The following is a 21,631-nucleotide window of genomic DNA, read 5'->3' as shown; positions in this document are numbered from 1 at the left end:
GTGTGGTCCTCAGACTAGCAGTGCCAACATAACCTACCTGTTAGAAATGCAAATTCTCAAGTCCCATACATTTCTATTGAATCAGAAACCCCCAGAGTGGTGCTTCATCTGATACATAATGAAGTTTAGGGACTACTTCTACTGATAGCACAGAAGATAGAAAAAGTTAATTGCTTGGAGAAATAGCAAGGGTTTCAAAGAGGTAGCATTTAAACTATATCTGAAGTAATTGCAAGGTTGAGTGCAGGGGCCTTAACATGAAAGGGAGAAGCATTTGTAAAAAAACAGCAAAAAAGCTAGAATCATGAAAAGACTTCAAGTAAGATCAAGTGAAATTACGTAAAAGTGTAAATTGTTAGCTATTAATATTAGAAAATCATGCCTTGCTAGGAAGGCATTGGTTCTTTAGGAAACCTGATAAAACATCACAAACTTCTAGTCATCTACTTCTTAGTCCACCGGTATTAGGCTCAGTATACAGAATAAGTGTAACTGCCTTGGCATGCCAACATTTTCCAGTTTCTCAACACTCCTGTGAAATACAGGAGAAATACTTCCAAAGCGCAGGTGCAATACAAATGGCGATTAAAGGAAGCCTCGGACCTTTAAGGACATCACAGGGTCTCCACCGAGGGTGTTTTCTAAGAACAGCCGGCACTACGGGGGCGGGGCTTGCGCCCGGCTGACGTCACTACCGAGCGCCGGGCGCTTTCTTACCGCGGCGGATTCAAACGTTTGGGCCGGGGTTTTGGGGCCTGAAGAAGCGTCGTAGCGGCTGAGTTGTTCCTGCTGTTGACTCCGGTGTGAATTTCTGTGCAGTCCCGGGAGGATCTCGGAAGCTAAGGAGGCTAGTGCCTGAGGGAGAGAATGGCGTTCTCCACCACAGTCTCGCAGAGAAAGCATATAAAACGGAAGGCTCCCCGGGGCTTTCTTAAGCACGTCTTCAAGCGACAGAAGCCTCACCTTCGTCTAGAGACAAGTGGCGACTTATTGGTGAGATTCTGTCCCTTCTTTGGCTGGGAATGGAGCAAGAGGGAGGTAGAGGAAATAAACCCCAGCTTTTATTTTGCCACCCCTAGCACCGTCAGGGCTACGTTTAAGGCGTTTCCAGCAATGACGAGGCAGGTTTGCCCCCGCCTGACTGGTCAGTTCATATTCCTGACGCTTAGTTGCCTGGGGCCCTCTGAAATGTAGATATACGGACCTTTTTTTTTTTTTTTTTAACGGGAGGCTATTAGCCATATCATCTTAAGGGGGGAAACTAATTTAAGTTTCTGCTTATGGCTTTTAAATATCACTTTTCCAGAGCATAGTCTGGTACTGCGCTTAGTGTACTTGCGAAAGGTGTGAAAGATACAGTTTAAAAAAAAATAAATTTTGGAATTCAGGCAGGGTCATATTTATTGAACTATTGTAAAAGGCATTACTGACATGCCTCTTACGTGCGTGCCTCTTTCTTTGCCTTCCTCCTTTTCTTATGTTGTTAACCAAACATCTTTCCCTATTTCCCGTACTTTAGCTTAGTTATTAAAGAACCCTGATTCAAGTTTACTTGTTAGTATGTTTTCAACTGTGAATTCATTTTCCTAGACAAATAGAGCACCTGTTAGTGAATATTCAAGGCAAACCACGAAAGCTTGTTTATCTGACTCATAATTCCTGCAGCATAATGCTCACTTAATAGCCATAACTAAACCACTGTATATTTCTGTGTTGAAAAAATTTGGAGTTTTTATGTTGAATGCCTGGAACATGTATTTCTCTAGCAGAATAAACACTCTTTCCCTAGGTTTAAACCGTAAGAGACACCTCCTCCCTTTTGTCACAAGAGCTTTTTGAATAAAGGAGCCATTATAAGTGGGCACCTAATTTCCAGGAAATCAAGGTAAAGAATTGTTGGTAGCCAGGGCATAGGGCATGGAGAATGTCTTCAAATGCATCATCCATATGTTCTTAAGCTACATTGGGTTTTTCCAACTCTCTTCTCTACAGCGTCCCCAGGTTCACTACTGCCTTTCCATCTGTTGCCTGCAAGTGCAGCATTTCTCTTTTTGCTACACTACTATAGAATTGTCTTTACTTTTCCATTACTTGGTCTCTGAAGCCAAAACAGCTTTCTTGGAAATGTAGTTGTTCTACTACCTCCTGCCCTTCTTTTCTTAGACCCTGTAGGGAAAGACAGTATAATTGACCCTTGAATGACCCCTCTAACCCCCAACAGTTGAAAATCCATGTATATCTTTTGGCTCCCCCAAGAACTTAACTAATAGCCTATTGTTGACCAGAGCCTCACTGATAACATAAAACAGTTGATTAACACATATTTTGTAAAGGTATACTGTATTCTTACAGTAGTGTAAGATGGAGAAAAGAAAATGTTAGGAAAATCACAAAGAGAAAATGCATTTACAGTACTGTATTTATAAAAGAAGTTTTCAAGGGTCAACCTATGCCTACTGTTTTGAATGCCCCTGCCCAGTGGTGATAAAGGTAACCTAAGTGAACTGGATTAAATGAAATTGATCTGCAGAACGTTTTCAGGAATTTATTCTGGAGTTTTCATTGGAGCTGGGGTTCTAAATGGAGAGGAAATGTACCTGCTCAGGAATATTTAGGAGATTACCAGCTGGTACAGATTGTTTGGCAGAAATTTCTCAAGTAGAGTCCTCCCACATCCACAGCTGTCTGCCTCAAAGTGATCCATGGACACCTGGGCTCTATTGTGGAGTGGGATTGGGATCCAGGTGGTGTGGGAAAGAAAAGGAATTGCACTGGTAGGGGAAAGGAAGTTCTTTCTGTTGGTACCTATTCCTAGGTTGTATGCTCACCTTTGACTTGCATTGGTTCTCTTACTGTCTTGTATATGCCATGCATCACCCTGGTTTCTTTGCTTATGGTTTCCTGCTCACCTTTGACACTTCATAATCTTACCCAGGCAAGTGTCGCACATCATCCATCAACTTCTCTACAATTAAGGCAGTCTGTTTTGATCTCTTTTTTCTGAACTTTGATAGCAGTATAAGAGTTACATCATAGAATTTAGCTATTGAGATTCTGACACTGTTCTGTAAGTTTCATATGTCATTTTGTCTCCCGGTGTGGTACGCAGCTTTTTGAGAGGAAGGAACCATACAGATCTCCTTTTTGTGTCTCTCATTATCTTTAATACAAAACTAATCTACTTTTATGCTGTCTTTTGTTATATTGTCTTTCTTCTGCCTGAAGATGACCTCATTCTACTCCACTTGGCAAACTCCAATTTCAAAATCCAGTTCAAATGCCAGCCACTTCCTTAATCTGAGAACCAGCTTTATCGTCTATTGTCACACATTTGCCTTTAATTTCTTATGGGTTTGGTTCTCTCATCGGATGGGAACTTTGAATTGGGAATTTTTTGTATTTCTAATGTTTGGCATAATACTTTGAACGTTATGAGTGTACAGATAATGCTGGGAATGCATTGTAACTAATGTGGGTTGATATTTCTAACATTTTACTCATAATTTATGTTATTTCATAGTTCTTTTGCACTGGCTTTTTGTTTTGTTTTATGCTTTATTTGATTGTATATCCCCAGGGCCAGTACTGGTGAGTACATCTGTTAATCTGAATAAATTGTTCAGCTTTCTCATGGCTCAGTTGTTTTTCAGATTTCTCACTGAGGAAATAACTGGATGCTTATGGTTTATGTAAAACTCAAAAGTCCTATGATGAAGGGAAGAGGAAATCAGACTGGCCCAGTATTTTGGTCAATTAACACTGTTAAGGAATGGATATTTCTTTGTAAATTATCTTTTGATTTACCTTTCAAGCAAGGTGATTTTTTTTTCAAGTAAATTTTTGATGGAATGGCCTTTTTCAAATTTGAATGTCTAGCTGAATACCTTAAAATTTGTTTTTGTATTGACTATTTTAATTTAAACCTTAGTGCGGGGGTGCCTGGGTGGCTCAGATGGTTGAGCATCCAACTCTTGATTTCGGCTCAGGTTTTTTTTTGTTTGTTTGTTTTTTTAAAGATTTTATTTATTTATTTGACAGAGAGAGACACAGTGAGAGAGGGAACACAAGCAGGGAGTGGGAGAGGGAGAAGCAGGCCCCCCACGGAGCAGGGAGCCCGATGCGGGACTCGATCCCAGGACCCTGGGATCATGACCTGAGCTAAAGGCATATGCTTAATGACTGAGCCACCCAGGCGCCGCTTGGCTCAGGTTGTGATCTCAGGGTCATGAGATTGAGCCACGCTTGGGGCTCTGTGTTCAACAGGGAGTCTGCTTGAGCTTCTCTCCTTCTGCCTCTCTCTGCCCCCATGAGCTCTCTAAAATAAATAAATCATTTATTTATTTATTTGGCAGAGAAAGACACAGCGAGAGAGGGAACACAAGCAGGGGGAGTGGGAGAGGGAGAAGCAGGCTTCCCGCAGAGCAGGGAGCCCGATGCGGGGCTCGATCCCAGGACACTGGGATCATGACCTGAGCCGAAGGCAGCTGCTTAACGACTGAGCCACCCAGGCGCCCCTAAAATAAATAAATCTTAACCCAAAAAACCTTATGCATTTGAGTGGCACCACTCAACAGTTTTATGAGAGAGGATTAGGTTGCTTAAAAAAATTCTATGAGAGTCAAAAAAGTAATAGTAATTTGTCTCAGTACCTATGGCTCATGCTTATGAAGAGGAAAAGACTTTCCATGTAGGTTAATAGGGTGAACTAGGTCTCAAAACAGTGTGGTTTTTTTTGTTTGTTTGTTTTTTCCCTTTTCATTTTTGCTTTTCATTTTTTCAAAATTGAAGTATAGTTGATGCACAACAGTGATCAACAAGTTTGTATGGTATGCTCACCACAAGTGTAGCTATGACTACCATACAAGGCTATTACAATACATTGACTGTATTCCCTAAGCTGTGCCTTTTATTCCCATGACTTATTCATTCCAATGGCTTACATTCTGTAACTGTAGGCCTGTATCTCCTATACCTCTGAACCCATTTTGCCCATCCTTCCCCCACTGCACTCCCCTCCAACACCATCAGTTCTCTAAAACAGTGGGTGTGGTTTATTTGGGATTGACTAAAAAGTTTTTTTTTTTTTTTGCCTAATTTGGGGAGATATGGAGGGATCTTTTGTTCATGCAATGATAATTGTTGACTACCTACTATATATTGTGCTATGGACTAAAGATCACTGAAGATATAATGTTGGGGAAGATAAACATAGTTCTTATCCTTGTATTTGATTGAGGAAGACAGATGAAAAATTGCTGCATGGTGTAGTATGTGCAGTGGTAGGAAGTTCAGGGTGCATAACAGATATTAGGGGGAATTGGACTTTTCAGAGAAGTTTACAAATTAGTAGAATGCCTGTAGGCAAGGTTTTATTTGAATACGGAAAGAAGTTCAAAAGAATCACTATAGAACTGTAAGCTGAGAGATGAAACTGGAAAAGTCTAGTCAAGTGGGGTTTAGTACTGGAATTTATCTTGGGCATATCTGGAAGCTATTTATCTTTAGAAGTAGGAAATCTAGATTAACAGGAAATTGTGCCATGTTACGGAATGTTTTTGCTGCAATAGGAAATGGGATGTCCTTGGAAGTTTAAAAAAGAATTGAATAACATGGTATTACATAATCAGAATTGGGTGGTTTACCCTAGAGTTCTTGTGAGAATTAAAGAAGACCGTGCATCAAAAAAGTACCAAAGGAAGATGTCTTCCATAGGTTCTTTATCTTATTAAATTTAAATTCCCAAAGTCCTTTTTTTTTCCCAGATATCACTAAAACATTCTTCAACATCTATAACCATCCACTAAAGATTTCTGCATAATATTTAAATTTAAAACACCACATTACCTAGTTGATTAATGTTTAGTAAACTGTGGGGGAGTGGTTGTGTGCAGTACACATAGTGAATATTAGATGAGTATTCTAACTGCAAAGAATATGTAATATATAAATCACCAATATATTAAAGATATTATCTAATTGTACCTAAATAATATTTATTATTTATCTGCTTATATTATCCATTTTAATTTCTTAAGAGCCTCAAAGATTAATAGTAGATACGATTATTTTGATATGTTGGATGACATGTAACTTGACCTTTATATATATACTTTTCACTCCAGTAAAGTTAACATTTCAATTATTTAAAAAAAAATTTTTTTTAAAGATTTTATTTATTTATTAGAGAGAGAGAATGAGAGAGAGCACGAGAGGGAAGAGGGTCAGAGGGAGAAGCAAACTCCCCGCCGAGTAGGGAGCCCGATGTGGGACTCGATCCCGGGACTCCAGGACCATGACCTGAGCCGAAGGCAGTCGATTAACCAACTGAGCCACCCAGGCGCCCAACATTTCAATTATTAACATGGTTTTGAATAGATATTTCAAATTAAATATCTAGTTAAAAAATCTTCAACACATGGATTGTAGAATGAGAGATGATTAGCATTAAACAGTTGGTGATATGTTTTGTTTTTAAATTTTTGGGAAATCCCATTATGAATTTAAATTTATTTGGAGTTGGAAGCAAGAATATTTGCTACTTTAGAGTCCTACATAAGCTTAGTAATTATGCTTTACAATAATGTTATTATCTATGGCCTTTGGTCAGCCTTATATATAGCCTTGGTTTATGTTTGCAGTAACTAAGTCTCTTTTGTATGGAATTTAAGTTGGACTTATAGTAAATTGAATTCTGTGTTACTTTAAATAAAAGTGAATTGACTTAAGCACACTAGTAAATATTACAACAAATTTTGGAATCTTTTTAAAAATCATTTCAAAGCATCAGTGTTTGAGTTTAAAAATCCTTTTGAATTTGCTCTTTTAAAGGTGCATCTGAATTGTTTACTGTTTGTTCATCGGTTAGCAGAAGAGTCCAGAATGAATGCTTTTGAGAGTAAGTGTGGAGTCATTAAAAAGGAGCATGTACAGGCTGCAGCAAAGGTAAAATCTGACTTTCTTTTCTTGAGCAAGAATTAGCTTAAAAAAAATCTGACTTTCTTTTCTTGAGCAAGAATTAGCTTAAAAAAATATCTAGTATATCATTTCTCTCTGCTTTGGATTCCTTATTCAGCTTTGTTGACTAATGTTTTGCTCCCCCTCCCCCACAGTTATGCTGGCATCTGGTATAGTTAACAACAGAGTTGGCACGGATGCTAAACAGTTATCAGCTGTTGTTTCCCTAGCAGTGTAACTCTTGCCTAGGTACATGGCAACCTAGGCAGCTGCCTACAGCTGGGGGATGTTTGGCTTTTTATGTTATTGGGTTTAATTATGGAGATTTTCTATATATATATATTTTATGACTTTCTGATGGAAAGATTCGTGGCCACTGCTTTATCATTACTAAAGGGAAATGAATGTTTGGCTGCTAACCTGTATGATTTATAGTAGGCTGTATATAGTTGAGAAGGTTTATCACCTTGAAATTTATGAAAACTTCTTGATCATTTTAAGTTTTCCTAATTACTTGTTTTGAGATTTGAGTGACTTATGAATCAAATCACTTATATAAGCAGAGAAAGTTGCTTCTTACTGGTATTTCTATGTAATGTAAGAATATGATGCCTAGGATGGTTTTTTCTAAATATGTCTCCAAGATTATTATTTTCATTTGATTTTAATAGATGGCCCACCATAAGAAGTTTTGGGGGTCAGATAAATTTAGATGACCTACTGTATCTCTTTGACTAGTCACAATGTTATATAGAGAGCTTGTTTCTAAAATAATATGCAAGAAATTGGCAACCATGGTTGACTGGGGGATGATGTGGGAGAGAGATTTATTTTTGACAGTCTACCTCTTTGTAGACTTTTGTTTATTTTTTTTTATTTTGAAATAATTATAGACTCACAGAAAATGCAAAAATAATAATGGAGTTCCCATGTACCTCTTATCCAGCCTTCTGCAGTGCTTTCATCTTTAAATAATATAGTTATGTAAGGTTTATGAAAGTTTATGAGAAACGGAGGTAAATAAACTTGTCGAACTCTGTTTAACTTAGCATCTTAAAGATTTGGGTGCATAATATACTCAGCAAATTTGAGTATGTCGTACTTTCTTTTGTAATGCTCATGCTAACATGTAGAACCAGAGAATACAAGTACTGGCCTGGGATGTAGACCTATTTGATGGTCTTTGTGGAAGCTTAGAAATGTGCATGCCCTGGTACTTTTTTAGGGGCTTCAACTTTGCTTATATTCCAATATGTTTCTAGACTATTAAAGGCAATATAAGTTTTTTTTGTTTTTTGTTTTTTTTACGTAGAAGTAAGACTTAAGAGCTTGTAGAGTGTATGTGCGTATTATAAATTTAGGGTTTTTATTATAGGTGTAGTTACCTATAAGTAGGTAAGTTCTTTAAAAAAATGTCTGGATATATTCTGGTCTACTGCTTCCGGTCTTTTATAGCTAAAGATCTGATTTTATTTTATTTTCTCATGGGCTATATGTTTTGAAAGTTGTCTACCTAATGAGTTTTTTAAGAATATAATGACTAGTCTTTGTCTCTAAATTGATATAATTCTAGCTCAACTATAAGAAATTTGGTGTTGCAGTGGATTTGTATTGCCTTATAGTTGTTAATGCCTGATTTATAATAGGATTTTTGACTTTTGGAAAATTCTTTAACTCCCTAGATTACTAAATTGTCTACAAACCTCAAGTTGGGAACCGCTAATCTGGATACTTTTGGCTTACATTTGAAGAAATTGACATTCAGAAGTGACTATAAAACCATATTTTGAGAATTGCTTTTTTCACATTTTTTGATAAAGGTGGACTATTTTAGGGGAAGTCTAGGACCATTTATAAGGCAAAAGATTCCATAATCACCTTCCAAATTGGGTTTTATAAACTCAGAGTCTTGCATATTATGCACATAAGATGATCTAACTTTTTGTCAAGGAATTCTGTTTTATTTGCCTTGGGTATAATATGAATCTTCATTTTTCCCCCCCCACAGGTAATTCTAAAGAAGAGCAGAGGTTAGAAGTCAAAGAACACATTTTTGAAAATTATATGATGTATTATTTTAGGTGGTAACAGACCGTGAAAGTACTTTTTACATATCTATTAAGATTGTGTATTATTAAAATATTGACTAGTTGAGGGATGTGTGTATTTGTGTGTATATATATATATATTTACTGATTCTGGAATATCAAACACATATAACTTTTTTTTGAGGAATTGTTTCATTCACTTTTAGTGGCTTCATTTTACTTCCATTTTGTTGGTGTTACAAATGTCTTACATAACAAAATGACATTTTACATATGTAGTAGTTTGAAGAGATCTTTTAGAATTGTTTATAAGGATTTAGATTTAGTTACAGTTAACTATGGAATCAATTTAATTTCTGAAGAAAGACAATGTGCAGTCAATCTAGGTACATTTTAATACTGATTTTAACTATTTAATGCTGTCACATAATGCAATTTTTACTTTATACTATTATTGACATTTCTCAACTAGAAACATCAGCAAGGTGTTTTCAAAACCTGTTTCTCTTTACGAGCCAAAAAAAATAGTAGAGCAGACTGACTTATTTTAAGTAGGTTTAATAGATGGGTGTTTCATTTCCCCTAAGGAGTCCTTTAGAAGTTTATTATGTATTATCTGATAGTTATTTTTATTTTTATTCCCCAGTGGTTACATCTTAAATAGTTATAGTATAACCCAAACCAGGAATTTGATATTAGCACCATGTGGGTGTAATACTGTACCATTTTATCATGTGTAACCACCACTATAGTCAAGATATAGAACTATTTCATCACCAGAAAGTTCTCCATCATGCTGTCCTTTTATAGTTAACATTTAGCCTTCTATGGACACCCCTCCCCTCCAATCCCTAAGCCCTGGCAATCACTAATCTCTTCTCCAGCTCTATAATTTTATCATTTTAAATGGAATCATACAGGTAATGACTTTTGGGGATTCCCCCGCACTCAGCATAACTTCCTTGAGATCCATCCAAGTTGTTGTATGTAGCAGTTCCTTTTTATTACTGAATTGTATTCCCTGGTATTTATGTACCACAGTTTCTGCAGCTATCCACCCATTGTAGGGCATTTTGATTATTTCCAGTTTTTGGCTATTATGAATAAAGCTTCTATGAACCAATGTGTACAAGTTTTTATACAGATAAAAGTTTTCATTTCTCTAGGATAAATGCCTGTGAGTGTGATTGCTGGGTTGAATGGTAAGTTTATCTTTAGTTTTTTAAAAAGAAATGACCAAACTGTTTTCCTGAATGGCTGTACCATTTATATTCTCATGAGCAATTTATGAGAGATCCAGTTTCTTCACATTCTCATAAACATTTGGTATTGTTATTTTTTATTTTAAGCTGCTCTGATGGGAGTGTGTCTCATGTTTTTTTCCATTTCCCTAATGGCTAATGATGTACATATTTTCATGCTTATTGCTCATCCATTTTTCCTCTTTGGTAAAATGTTTCTTCATTTCTTTTGACTGTTTTCTATTTGGATTGTTTGTTTTTCCAATGTTGAATTCTAAGAGTTCTTTATTCTAGGTATGGTCATTTGTCAGATATGTGGTTTGCAATATTTTTTTTTTCTGTTGCCTTTTACCCTCTTAACAGGGTCTTGTGAAGATCAACAGTTTTTAATTTGGTGAAGCCCATCTTAATTGGGTCTCCCCCCTCATGGTATTGGTGTAATGTTTAAGGACTCTTAACCAAGCCCTTGGTCCTGAAGATTTTCTCCTATATTATTATTTTTTTTTTACAAGTTTTATAATGCATAATAGATTAAGTTGGCATAATAGATTAAGTCTGATCTATTTTGAGCTAATTTTTTTTTTAAAGAATTTATTTATTTGACAGAGAGACACAGCGAGAGAGGGATCACCAGCAGGGAGAGTGGCAGAGGGAGAAGCAGGCTTCCCTCGGAGCAGGGACCCCGATGTGGGGTGATCCCAGGACCCTGGGATCATGACCTGAGCTGAAGGCAAACGCTTAACAACTGAGCCACCCAGGTGCCCCTATTTTGAGCTAATTTTTATATGAGGTATGAGATTTAGGTCAAGATTTATTTTGTTGTCTGTAAATATTATTTCAGCACCATTAGTTTGAAAAGACTGTATCTCCTTCACTGAGGATCTTTTGCACTTTTGTCACAAATCTGTTAGTCATATTGTGTGGGCTGGGCTGTTCCTGAGTTCTCTTTCCATTACTTTGTCTGAGTCCCTTCACCAATAACATAGTTTTTATTACTGTGGCTATATAATCAGTCTTGAAATCAGAGTGATTCTTCTCACATGATTCTTGTTCAGAATTGTTTTAGCTCATGCTGGCTTCCACAGCACATACACTAAAATCGGAATGTTACAGAGATTAGCATAGCCCCTGCGCAAGGATAACTTGCAGATTCTTGAAGCGTTCCATGTTTTTAAAAAGTTATCAGGGATAAAGACTTAAATGCTTGTTGAAAACTGGTAAGAAAAAGAAATTGTTTTGGATCTTCTAGTTCCTTTGCCTTTCCATATAAATTTTAGAATGATTTTGTTTGTATCTACAAAAAAAAATCTTGCCAGAATTTTGATAGGAATAGCATCAAACCTGTGTGTCAATTTGGGGAGAATTGGCATCATTACTATGTTAAGGGTTCTAGTCCATGGGTATGGAATGTCTCTGTTTATTTACATCTTTGATTTCTTCATCATTGTCTTGTAGATTTCACTTTTTATCATTTCCTTTCTGTTTAGAGAACTTCCTTTTGTTATTCTTTTAGGGTAGGGCTGCTGGTGACAAATTTTCTTCATTTCCTTCATCTGAGAATGTCTTGATTTCCCCATCATTCCTGAAGTATATTTTCACTGGATAGAGAATTCTGGTTTGACTGTTCTTTTGTATTTGAAAAATGTTGTATCATTTCCTTTTGGCTTCCATGCTCCTTGATGAAAAAAAGTGTAATTAATACATTCTCTGGCTACATTCAAGATTTTTGTTTTATGTCTTTGTTTAGAAGTTTGATATGATGTGCTGTGGCATGGATGTCTTTGCATATATCCTATTTGGAGGTCACACTGTGAATCTGTGTGTGTGGTTTGTTTTTTTTTTGTGCCAAAGTTGGGAAATTTTCAGTCATTGCTTTTTTGAATACTTTTTAGCCCCATCCATCTTCTTTTCTGGGTCTCTAATGACATAAATGTCAGTTTTTTTTTTTTTTAAGTTCCATAAATTCCTGAGGCCTTTTTTTGGGAAGGGGGGTTGTGTATTTTCTCATAGATTGGGTAATTTCTATGTTCTGTCTTCTAGTTCACTGGTTATTTCTTCTGTTTCCCTATTCTGTTGTCCCATTTTTTTTCAGTTTAATAATAAAGTTTAATAACTTTTTCGTTCTCAAAGTTCCATTTGTTTTTTTCCTTTATATCTTATATATATTTGCTGAGACTTCCTATTTTTTTTCATTAAGTGTGTTTGTAATTACTCAAGAATTTTTATGATGGCTGCTTTGAAATCCTTGTTTGATAATTCTAACATCTGTGCCATCTTGGTGTTGAAATTTTATCATTCAGTTTGCAATCTTGATACTTGGTATTATGTGTGATATTTTTTATTGAAACTTGGACGTTACAAGACTGGATTTTATTTAAATCTTGTGCTATCACAGGACTTTTCTGGCACCATTCTAGTGGATAAAACATGGTACTGCCTTGTTACTGCTGGTGAGGATAGAAGTCCAAGTTCTCTACTTAGCCTCTGTTGATGGCCAGTGATGGTGAAGGAAGGAGCTGTCTCATTATTGCTTGGTAAAGTGTGGGAGTTTAGGCTCCCCCCTAGGTCTTTGCTGATACCATCCTGGTTGGGAGAGGGAGGAGGCACCTTATTACTGCTATTCACCTGTACTCCACTGATGTGGGAAGGTAGTCATGTTACCCTTGAGCAATGGTGGAAAGTCCCAACTTGACTAGTCTCCAGTACTACCCGAGGGGGAAGGGATAGAGTTTTTTGTTACCACAGCATGAGTGTGAAATACCAGACTTCTTATGAGGTCTTCATTGACTGTGAGGGTATACTATCATTATTACTGAGTGGTAAGGGTCCTGCCTCTCCAGTAGGTTCTGATACCTCCCCAACAATGAGAGGATGGGATTCCTTCTTACAGCTAGTTGTGGATGAAATTCTGGGCTCAGGATGGTCTTCTCCGACACCACCCTGACAGCTGGATTTAGAATGCTACATTATGTCCCTGCAAGAGTAAAAGTCTAGGCTGCCTACTTGATAGTTGCTGAGGGGGGGTGGGGAACAGAGGCTGCAGTTTTTATCTGTGCTCTTTGGCTTGGAACAGATTGGTTATTGTCTAAAATTTTCTTTTTTGCTAGGATACCACTTTTGGTTAGAGAAAGTAGGTTTTTTTGGAGGATTTTTGGTTTTCCCTCTCTTGTCTGTGCTTATTGGTGTTTCTGAGTTGCCGCCTTCTCTAGTATCTAGTCTAGGATAGAAATGGAAAAGAGAAAACCCAGGGTACTCATCACTGTTTTTTTTTTTTTTTTTTTTGGTCTCAAGTTTCTAGCTAGTCTGCTATTTTCTCTGTACTTTTCAGAGTCTCATGTATGGATATATGTTTATATCCATATATCTGGACTTTATCATATGCTGTGTACATCCATTCTAGTGACCTAATCCCCTGTGTAATTTATTTAATTTCTTCAGACAAAAATCTCTAGTCCCACACTTCTTTTTTCTGGGATAAAGTTTTGGGGAATGGACTGTCCCACACATAGATCACCTGTTAATCATTTTGTTATTGCCCTATCTTACTCTCTTCTTCCATTGTACATGGCTGTCTGGACTCAGGAGAAACCCCAGAGTTCTGCCTGGGCAGGTTAGCTGAAGCATCTTCTCTTGTTACCTGTGTCTTCTTTGGCTCTACCTCAGCACTCTGCATCTAGAAGTTTCCTGAACTCTCTTAAATATCTGTTATCTTTTCAATTTTGGCTTATATCCTTTTTTACTTTATTATTTTAATGGAGTCTAAGGAGGGAAATTGTGTGTGTGTGTGTGGTGTCAGTCTTGAACAGAAAGCTTCATGAATTATGTTTAATGTAATACTTATAAAGCATTAATGTGCCAAGATTTCAACATCTTATTTGCAATATAAATACACATTTTAATATAAAATTGTTTAATATAAAGATAAATTATAGATAAATATTAAGATTTTCCATGAGAAGTGTAAGTTTGAAAAACATGCAACTAGAATATGTAATTCATGCTGAAGAATTCTATAAATACATGTGATATAAAAAATATTTTTCACTTGACTTCACTTTAAGAGCTAGATTAGGGAATTTTGGATCCAGGACAACTAGAACTAATATATTCCAAGTTAATATTTAAGTTATTTTAAAAATGAGGTTTCCCCTTGTGCTTGCTTTGGGAGTACATACACTAAAATTGGAAGAATACAGAGAAGATTAGCATGGCCCCACTCAAGGGTGACATGCAAATTCATGAGTCATCCCATTTTTTAAAAAATGAGATTTTCCCATCTTTTCTATTTCTTATATTGTGACAGATGATCATTATAGTGCAGGTAGGCCCACTACCACTTCCTGAAAAGACTTTCAAATAATAGACTTATTACATTCTATTAGGCTTCTATATGCAACTTTTCTGCCTCACCTTAACCTTTAAGTATGAAAACTAGGAGAGTGGGCTGATTAAGCTTCTCCAATTGAAGGGCAAAATAGGATTCTAATTGGGTGTTTGGAAAAGCCTGGTGGTTTTTGCCCCCGTCATTGCAGACCATGATATTGCTAACCAGCAGGAAAATACAAGACCAAAAGAGGTGTGTGTAGTCTGGGGAGTGGGGTGGGAAGGGGGGAGTTGGTAGAGGTACGGGTCAGTAGAGGCAGTAATAGCATCTATGTGGCTTTAGCATCTCTTCTGGGAAGTTTTTTGTTATAGGTAGGAATTTTACTGTGTTGGTAAACAATTATAACTCGAACATGTTCATGAGAGAGATTGAAGAAAGCCAGAATCAAGACATAATGAAGATAGAGGAATAGTAGGAGAAATTTATTGACTTGTCTTCTGTATCTTGAAGTAGTTATATGCCACCCATCCCTCACACCTGCATTAGAAAAGATGAAGAGAATCTAGGATATGAGTTCCAGCAGAGGTGGGAAAAAACTAATTTTAGACTAAGTGAATTGTGTTCTGCATGTTGAGGAGGGCCTGTGAGACCTTGAACAAGTAATTTAAATGTTGGCTCAATTTCCTCATCTGTAATGTAGTAACTGGTTTTTGGCTATGTACTCTCCTTCCCAATCTATCCCTTAAACACTTTTAGGTCTTGATTGCCGAACGTGAAGGTGGGTTATAGTACCTAAGGAGGGGTGTTTAGTTGTCCTTCTCTTTGGTATTTGAATCTTGACATTCAGTACAGAGGTGGCTGGAGATGAGTTTCATGATGCCATACTCCCTGCTGTAGGCAGACGCTTAACCGACTGAGCCACCCAGGTGCCCCTTTCTATCTGGCTCTTCACAGAAAGTTTGACCCCTGTTTTAGATCATTTCCTAATCTGGCTATATTGCTTAAACTCAAGTTGCCAAATGACAGATTACTACTCCAGAGGCTGCTTTTCTTGCAAGTTGTGCTCTATGGTTGCCCAAATACATTAGGTTCAAACCTACCCACCTTGTTCATTTAACAAACACATGGCAATATGCTGGCTTCTGGGTATTTAAGCAAAATCCAGACAGTAAGAAATGGTTGGTTCATTAAGTAGATAAATGAATTGTCCTGCTCTGGGGATAGATATTTATTAATTTGTCATTTAAATCATTCCTCTTACTTGAGGTATGTAGTCAAAATCTTGTATCCAACTAATATTTCTAAATATTACCAATAAAACTTGATGGGCCCATTGACATGCTGTAGTTAGTTTCCTCCTTATATCGGCTACATTGAAGTGTAATACTTTCTTGATTGGATATAGTGAGGGATAGAGTTTTGAGATTTTGCTTTTATTATATTTAAAACCATTTGCTTTATTTTCTTATACTGTCATCTATGTGCGATTTTCTTTTTTGAGTCTTGGAATTCTCTGTGACTAGCTATGAGTTTTCTTCAGTTAGTATTTGTACGATATGTATTTTTCCATCATACTTTTCAAACATTCTGTATTCTTTAAAGTGTGTCTCTTGTAATTAGCTTATATTTGGGTTTTGTTCTTTTATCCAATATGATAATATTAGTAAATAAAGTTTGTAGTCCACTTATATTTAATGTAACACTACTACATTTGGGTTCATATTTACTCTTTTACTAATTGTTTTCTGTGTGATCAAGCAATTTTAAGTGCCTTTTCTTTTTTGTTTTCTTTTGAATTTTATGGTTCATTTTATTTTCTATTACCCTAGTTATACATTGTTATACTAGATATTATAATATGTATCATTGACTTGTTATACTATTTATTAATCTATTTATGCAGTCTTTTACTAGAGATTACAACATGTACCTGTGACTAATTCTAGAACCTCAGAACATTGTAATTCCATTTACCTACTTCTGTCTTCTGCTTATTTTAATTTTATGTTTGTTAAGCCACACTAGAATTATTACTTGATACTGCCAGTATTCAGTGTATGTTTATATCTACCTTCATATTTACCCTTTGATCATTCCTACAATTCCATTTTTTTTCTTTGGAATTTTTTTTGAAATTACCTGAAGAACTCCCTTCAATATTTTCTTTAGTGTCTATTTCTTGGTAATACTGTTTGTGTCTGTGAAAAAATTTTGTCTTTTTTTTTTAATATTTATCTGTCCATTTGACAGAGCATAAGCAGGGGGAGTGGCAGGCAGAGGGAGAAGGAGAAGCAGGCTCCCCACTGAGCAGAGAGCCCCATATGGGGCTCTATCCCAGGACCCTGGGATCATGACCTGAGCTGAAGGCAGATGCTCAACTGACTAAGCCACCCAGGTGCCCCAAAAATTTCATGTTTAAATTTGAAAGATATTTTTGTGTAGAATTTTAGATGGACTGTTACAGCACTTTAAAAATGTTATTCCATATCTTTAGGCTTCCATCATTTTTTGAGAAGTTCATAAGACAGCAATAGGTCTTTTTTTTTTTTTTCCTATTAGCAAAGGTTTTCCTTTCTGGTTTTTAGCAGTGTTAGTATGATTAATTTCCCTAGATTTATTTGTTTTCATTTTTATTTTGCTTGAGGTTCCTGAATTTTCTAAAAATAGGGTGGTACCTTTCATCAGTTTTGGAAGATTCTTAGTTGTTATCTTTTTTTTTAAAGATTATTTATTTATTAGAGAGCGAGAGAGAGAGAGAACACAAGCAGGGGAAGTGGGAAAGGGAGAAGCAGGCTTTCTGCTGAGCGGGGAGCCTGCTCTGGGGCTTGATCCCAGGACCCTGGAATCATGACCTGAGCTGAAGGCAGACACTTAATGACTGAGCCACCCAGGCGCCCCAGTTGTTATCTTTTCAAATATCGATTCTGCCCATTTTCTTTTTCCTCTTCTGGGATTCCAATTATGTATTATCATTAGACTTCTGTAGGTATTTCTTACACTCTTTTATTTATTTATTTATTTATTTATTTATTTATTTATTTATTTATTTATTTGAGAGAGCAAGAGAGCATTAGCAGGGGGAGGGGCAGAGGTACAGGCAGACTCCCTGCCAAGTGCAGAGCCCCCTCGGGCTGGATCCCAGGACCCTGAGATCATGACCTGAGCTTGTCAGATGTTTAACTGACTGAGACACCCAGGCGCCCCATCTTTTACACTCTTATTATTAGACTTCTGAAGGTATCTCTTATACTCTTAATGCTTTTTACACTAAATATTTTCTCTGTAGTTTGGATATTTCTGTTCACTTGTCTTTGAGTTCACTAATTTTGTCTTCTGCTCTGTTTCATCTGCTCTCAAACACATCTGATAAGTTCTAAATTACAGATCTTTTTTTCCCCTTGAATGCCTGCATCTGATTCATCTGTTGAAATTCTTAATTTTACCCACCCTTTCCTCTCTTGTCTTGGACATATTAATTGTATTTTAAGGTAATTGTCAGTGAATTCCAATATTTGGGTTATCTGAGGTGGTTTTTCTTCCTCTTCTTTTTGTTTTTTCTTTTGGTTTTTGTTCATGTGGTTATGTCTTATGGCATGCCTAATAAATTTTTCTCAAATCTGGATATTTTGTTAAAAAAATTCTCTCCTGCACTAGGCAGACAGTGATGGCTGATCACCTTAATCTAATCAGTGACTGTGCTAACTCATGCCTGAGTTGTAGTTTGGAAGAGATTCAGTTCATCTCTTGTTTGCCCTTGGCCTTCCATGTGTTTTAACTGGGAGCTTGATTATGTTTTTTAGTGGCTCTTCTTCTGGCATTGTACTGAACGCTAATTTTTGACACATGAGAATTCCAGAAACTCTGCTTCACTTTTCAGTCTTTCCCACATAGGCCTAAGAATTCCGTAAATACCCCGAAGGAAAAGACTGACCTTGTAATCCAACATTCTACGTCTCCGTTAAAAGCTCTGCTATAGCAGCCTGGAGTCTCAACCTTCTTCCTTTGTTAGAATTGGCAGATGCCTCCAAGGTAAAATTTGCTGCAAATATTAGCTTACTTTTTTTGTTGTTCTCTCTGGAGTCTTAGTCTTTCCATTTCTTGTTGCCTTAGCAGATCTCTTTTGTCTTCATATAAATGGTTTCTGTATGTTACTTAATTTTGTTCTCAGAGGGAACACTGGTTGGCCATAAGTTTACTTCAGTGAGGGTGACCACCTGTCCCAGTTTGCCCAGCTGTTCCAGTTTAGCACTGTAGATCCTCCATCCCAGGAAACTCTTCATTTGCAGGCAAACTGAGACAGTTAGTTGGTCATCCTAATTCCAAGCCATCCAGAAACAGAAGTTAGTAAATTTAACTTAGCATGAAGTAATATGTAGGAAGGTACTTTTAATAAAACTCATGTGAGAAAGACTACTTTTCACACGGAGGTTTTATGTTAAATTATTTACTTTAAAATTGTTACAGCCAATATTTTCATGAATAAGTGTTTCAGGAAAATGCAAATAGTTATTGTTTAGAAATTATACCTATTAGAAATTTTTAAAAGATCATCCAATCATTATTTTGTTAATTGTTCTAAGCAGAAAGTTGGTAAAAATATTGGTTTGTCTTTGAAATAGTTTTAAATGTCTCTTCCTTAGAGTTGGAGTTGTTTTATACAAACTCTAACTTTCATTTATCTCTTTTTAAAGTATATTTTATGACTCTAAAATGTTTTTGATCAGAAACTTTTGTGTCTAAATAAAAATTCATGCTGGCCAGTATATTCTGTGTTAAGGCAGTGGACTCAGTGCTCTTAGGGCTTCAAAGCTAATAAGCACCATAGAAAAGTGAGGCAGGGGAACACTGTGCTCTTGGAGACAGAGAAGTTGTATTCACTAACTTCAAGAAATCATTTGTTTCATTTATAGCTGCTGTATCTTGTTTTACTGATATTTAAAGTTTGAAAAAAATAAAGTTTGTCCACTAAATAATGCTACAAAGGCAGATGCTTTTATTAATAGAGGTAAGTTTTAAAAGGCTAGATTGAATATCCTGTATGTGATACAGTTTTGGGCAATTAATTACCTGCCTTGTGATAGTTCTCATGCTGTCTTAAATTATATTTCAGTTTATATTTTTAATTGTCATTTTATATTCATTTCTGATTTTGCCCGTGGAATATAAGCTCTTCTAGGGGAAGAGCTTCTAATTATTTAATCCCTCAAAGCCCATATACAGATTTTTATTTAATTTCTAAAAGGACTGCTTTTTCAAAGGGCAGGGCTTGATGGAGATGTAGTTTCAATTCTTTCAGTTACATATGGCCAGATATGCATCTTTATATATATATATCATGACCTTACCAAACTCCAAAAATAATCCAAAGGATAAAACTTTGTTGCTTGTTTTAAGAAATCTAGATGACCATCTCGATTCTTCCATTAACTACACTTAAGCAAAGTAGCTTCAGTTTCTCCCTCTATAAAATTAAGGACTTGAAGGCAGTAGTTTTTAACATTCCTTCTAACTCTTAAAAAATAAAAATAAAAAACAGTGGGGTGCCTGGGTGGCTCAGTTGTTCAGCGTCTGCTTTCAGCTTAGGTCTTGATCCCACAGTCCTGGGATCAAGCCCCACATCGGGCTCCCTGCTCAGCGGGAAGCCTGCTTCTCCCTCTCCTACTCCCCCGCTTGTGTTCCTGCTCTCACTCTCTCTCTCTGTGAAATAAATAAAATCTTTATTTTTATAAAATAGACTGGTTTCTGAGAAAGCTAATATGGAGAACATTCTATTTGGACGTATCAGAGCCTTAACCCATGTTGTCTGAAGTCCATGAATCACCATGATTATAACAGTTCTGAGCTCCCTACTCTCTTTAATTTCATTTGAATAAAAGCCCAACAGAGAGAAACTTTTTTATTGGTAACTTTTCTTCAGTCTGTTGCATTTAGTTGTTTTTCCTATGTTCTCTTCATTTCTAATTTTTCCCGTTTTTTTTTTTTTTTTTTTTTTTAGTAATTGTACTGAAAACAAGCTTTTCAGAGTTAAGATTCATACTCTTCTTGATTTATCATAAAGCTACATATAATGAAAGGAAAACTGTTAGAAGATGTTTCAAAGGTATATCTTGGTTAGGTTGGGATGGTATTGGCCTGTATACTTAAATTTTATTATAAAAACCTTTGAAGTTAACATAGAAATGTATTTTAATAGAAAAATGGCTTATGTCTGTTAAGTCTCAAGTCAGGTATTCTTTGTGGACTCACAGGAACTGAAATCTCTTTCTTTCATGATAGCACTACCTGAAGACAGTATACTGCTAAATAAAGAGTATTTGGGATTTGTATGTTGACTTCATAACAACTAGATCAGCTGGGGGTAGTGTTTATGTTCATATTGGAGGGATTTCATCAGCTGTCCATCTATAATGGGGTATAATAACCACCATGAACTAGGTGGTTCGAGTGCTATATTTGGGCTGCAGAATTTTGTTTGACACACATAGTTTTGATGTTTTTAATTGAATTAATTACATTTTAAAATTAAATTTCACCTGCAAATTTAACTTCTGGCTTTTTTTTTAATTGGACAATATGGCAATAATACATCCATAATCAGTTGGGCCTAAATAGTAGCTTCTTTCAGATGACAACATTCTTTTGTTCACTCCACTTAATCAGGCCTGCTTTACTTATGTATGTTAACCCTGAACCTCTTTAAGTATTTGAGTTCACAACCTATTGGAAAACTTAAAAAATTGGCATTTTTCTTGACATGCCCTAGCCATGACTCAGTTATGTTCTCTTTCTCAGCATGGTATTTTCCAAAATTTTCTCGTTTCTGGTAGTAATTAGCTTGTACCATTGGCTCCAAAGCTTGTTCTAAGTCCAATAGTAGCAGCCAGGTCCTTAAAGAATCTGGTCTCTGGCAACAGATAGGGGCAAAAGTGTTTGAACTCATCTAAGCATATCTCCCCCATCAATCTTATCTCACCCATCTTGTATCTATGTAAGTTGGATTAAAATTCATGTCCCATTTGCAATTTCCTAAGGAAGTTTCTTAGACTTTCTGTATATGTTGCACA

At 36.3% G+C, this 21,631-nt stretch overlaps 1 protein-coding gene and 2 non-coding genes across 3 annotated transcripts; all 3 read left to right on the top strand.

Moving 5' to 3' along the window:
- Window positions 1–727: 727 nt before the first annotated feature.
- On the top strand, window positions 728–10,116 carry CENPW (centromere protein W). Its single transcript, XM_028117064.2, has 3 exons — window positions 728–993; window positions 6,829–6,942; window positions 8,963–10,116. Exons 1-3 carry the CDS (start codon window positions 868–870, stop codon window positions 8,987–8,989), a joined length of 267 nt encoding a protein of 88 aa, XP_027972865.1. The 5' UTR covers window positions 728–867; the 3' UTR covers window positions 8,990–10,116.
- A 1,196-nt stretch (window positions 10,117–11,312) lies between these two features.
- LOC114219566 (U6 spliceosomal RNA) lies at window positions 11,313–11,416 on the top strand. Its single transcript, XR_003611412.1, has one exon. It is a non-coding gene; the product is annotated as a U6 spliceosomal RNA (small nuclear RNA).
- Window positions 11,417–14,395: 2,979 nt separating this feature from the next.
- Window positions 14,396–14,501, top strand: LOC114219562 (U6 spliceosomal RNA). The gene has a single exon (XR_003611409.1). It is a non-coding gene; the product is annotated as a U6 spliceosomal RNA (small nuclear RNA).
- Window positions 14,502–21,631: the final 7,130 nt, after the last annotated feature.

The sequence above is a fragment of the Eumetopias jubatus genome, unplaced genomic scaffold, assembly GCF_037043125.1.
Source record: "Eumetopias jubatus isolate StellerSeaLion01/CBP00866 unplaced genomic scaffold, mEumJub1_p1.0 scaffold_6, whole genome shotgun sequence".
NCBI lineage: Eukaryota > Metazoa > Chordata > Mammalia > Carnivora > Otariidae > Eumetopias > Eumetopias jubatus.
Note: the sequence above shows the minus strand (reverse complement) of the source record. Positions and strands in the feature narration are given on the sequence as shown.

Bases quoted from the DNA above. Each gene is read 5' to 3' on its own strand.
- CENPW (XM_028117064.2), top strand. From the start codon at position 868: ATGGCGTTCTCCACCACAGTCTCGCAGAGAAAGCATATAAAACGGAAG. The intron at 994-6,828 runs GTGAGATTCTGT...GCTCTTTTAAAG, and splicing joins AGACAAGTGGCGACTTATTG to GTGCATCTGAATTGTTTACT. The intron at 6,943-8,962 runs GTAAAATCTGAC...CCCCCCCCACAG, and splicing joins ATGTACAGGCTGCAGCAAAG to GTAATTCTAAAGAAGAGCAG.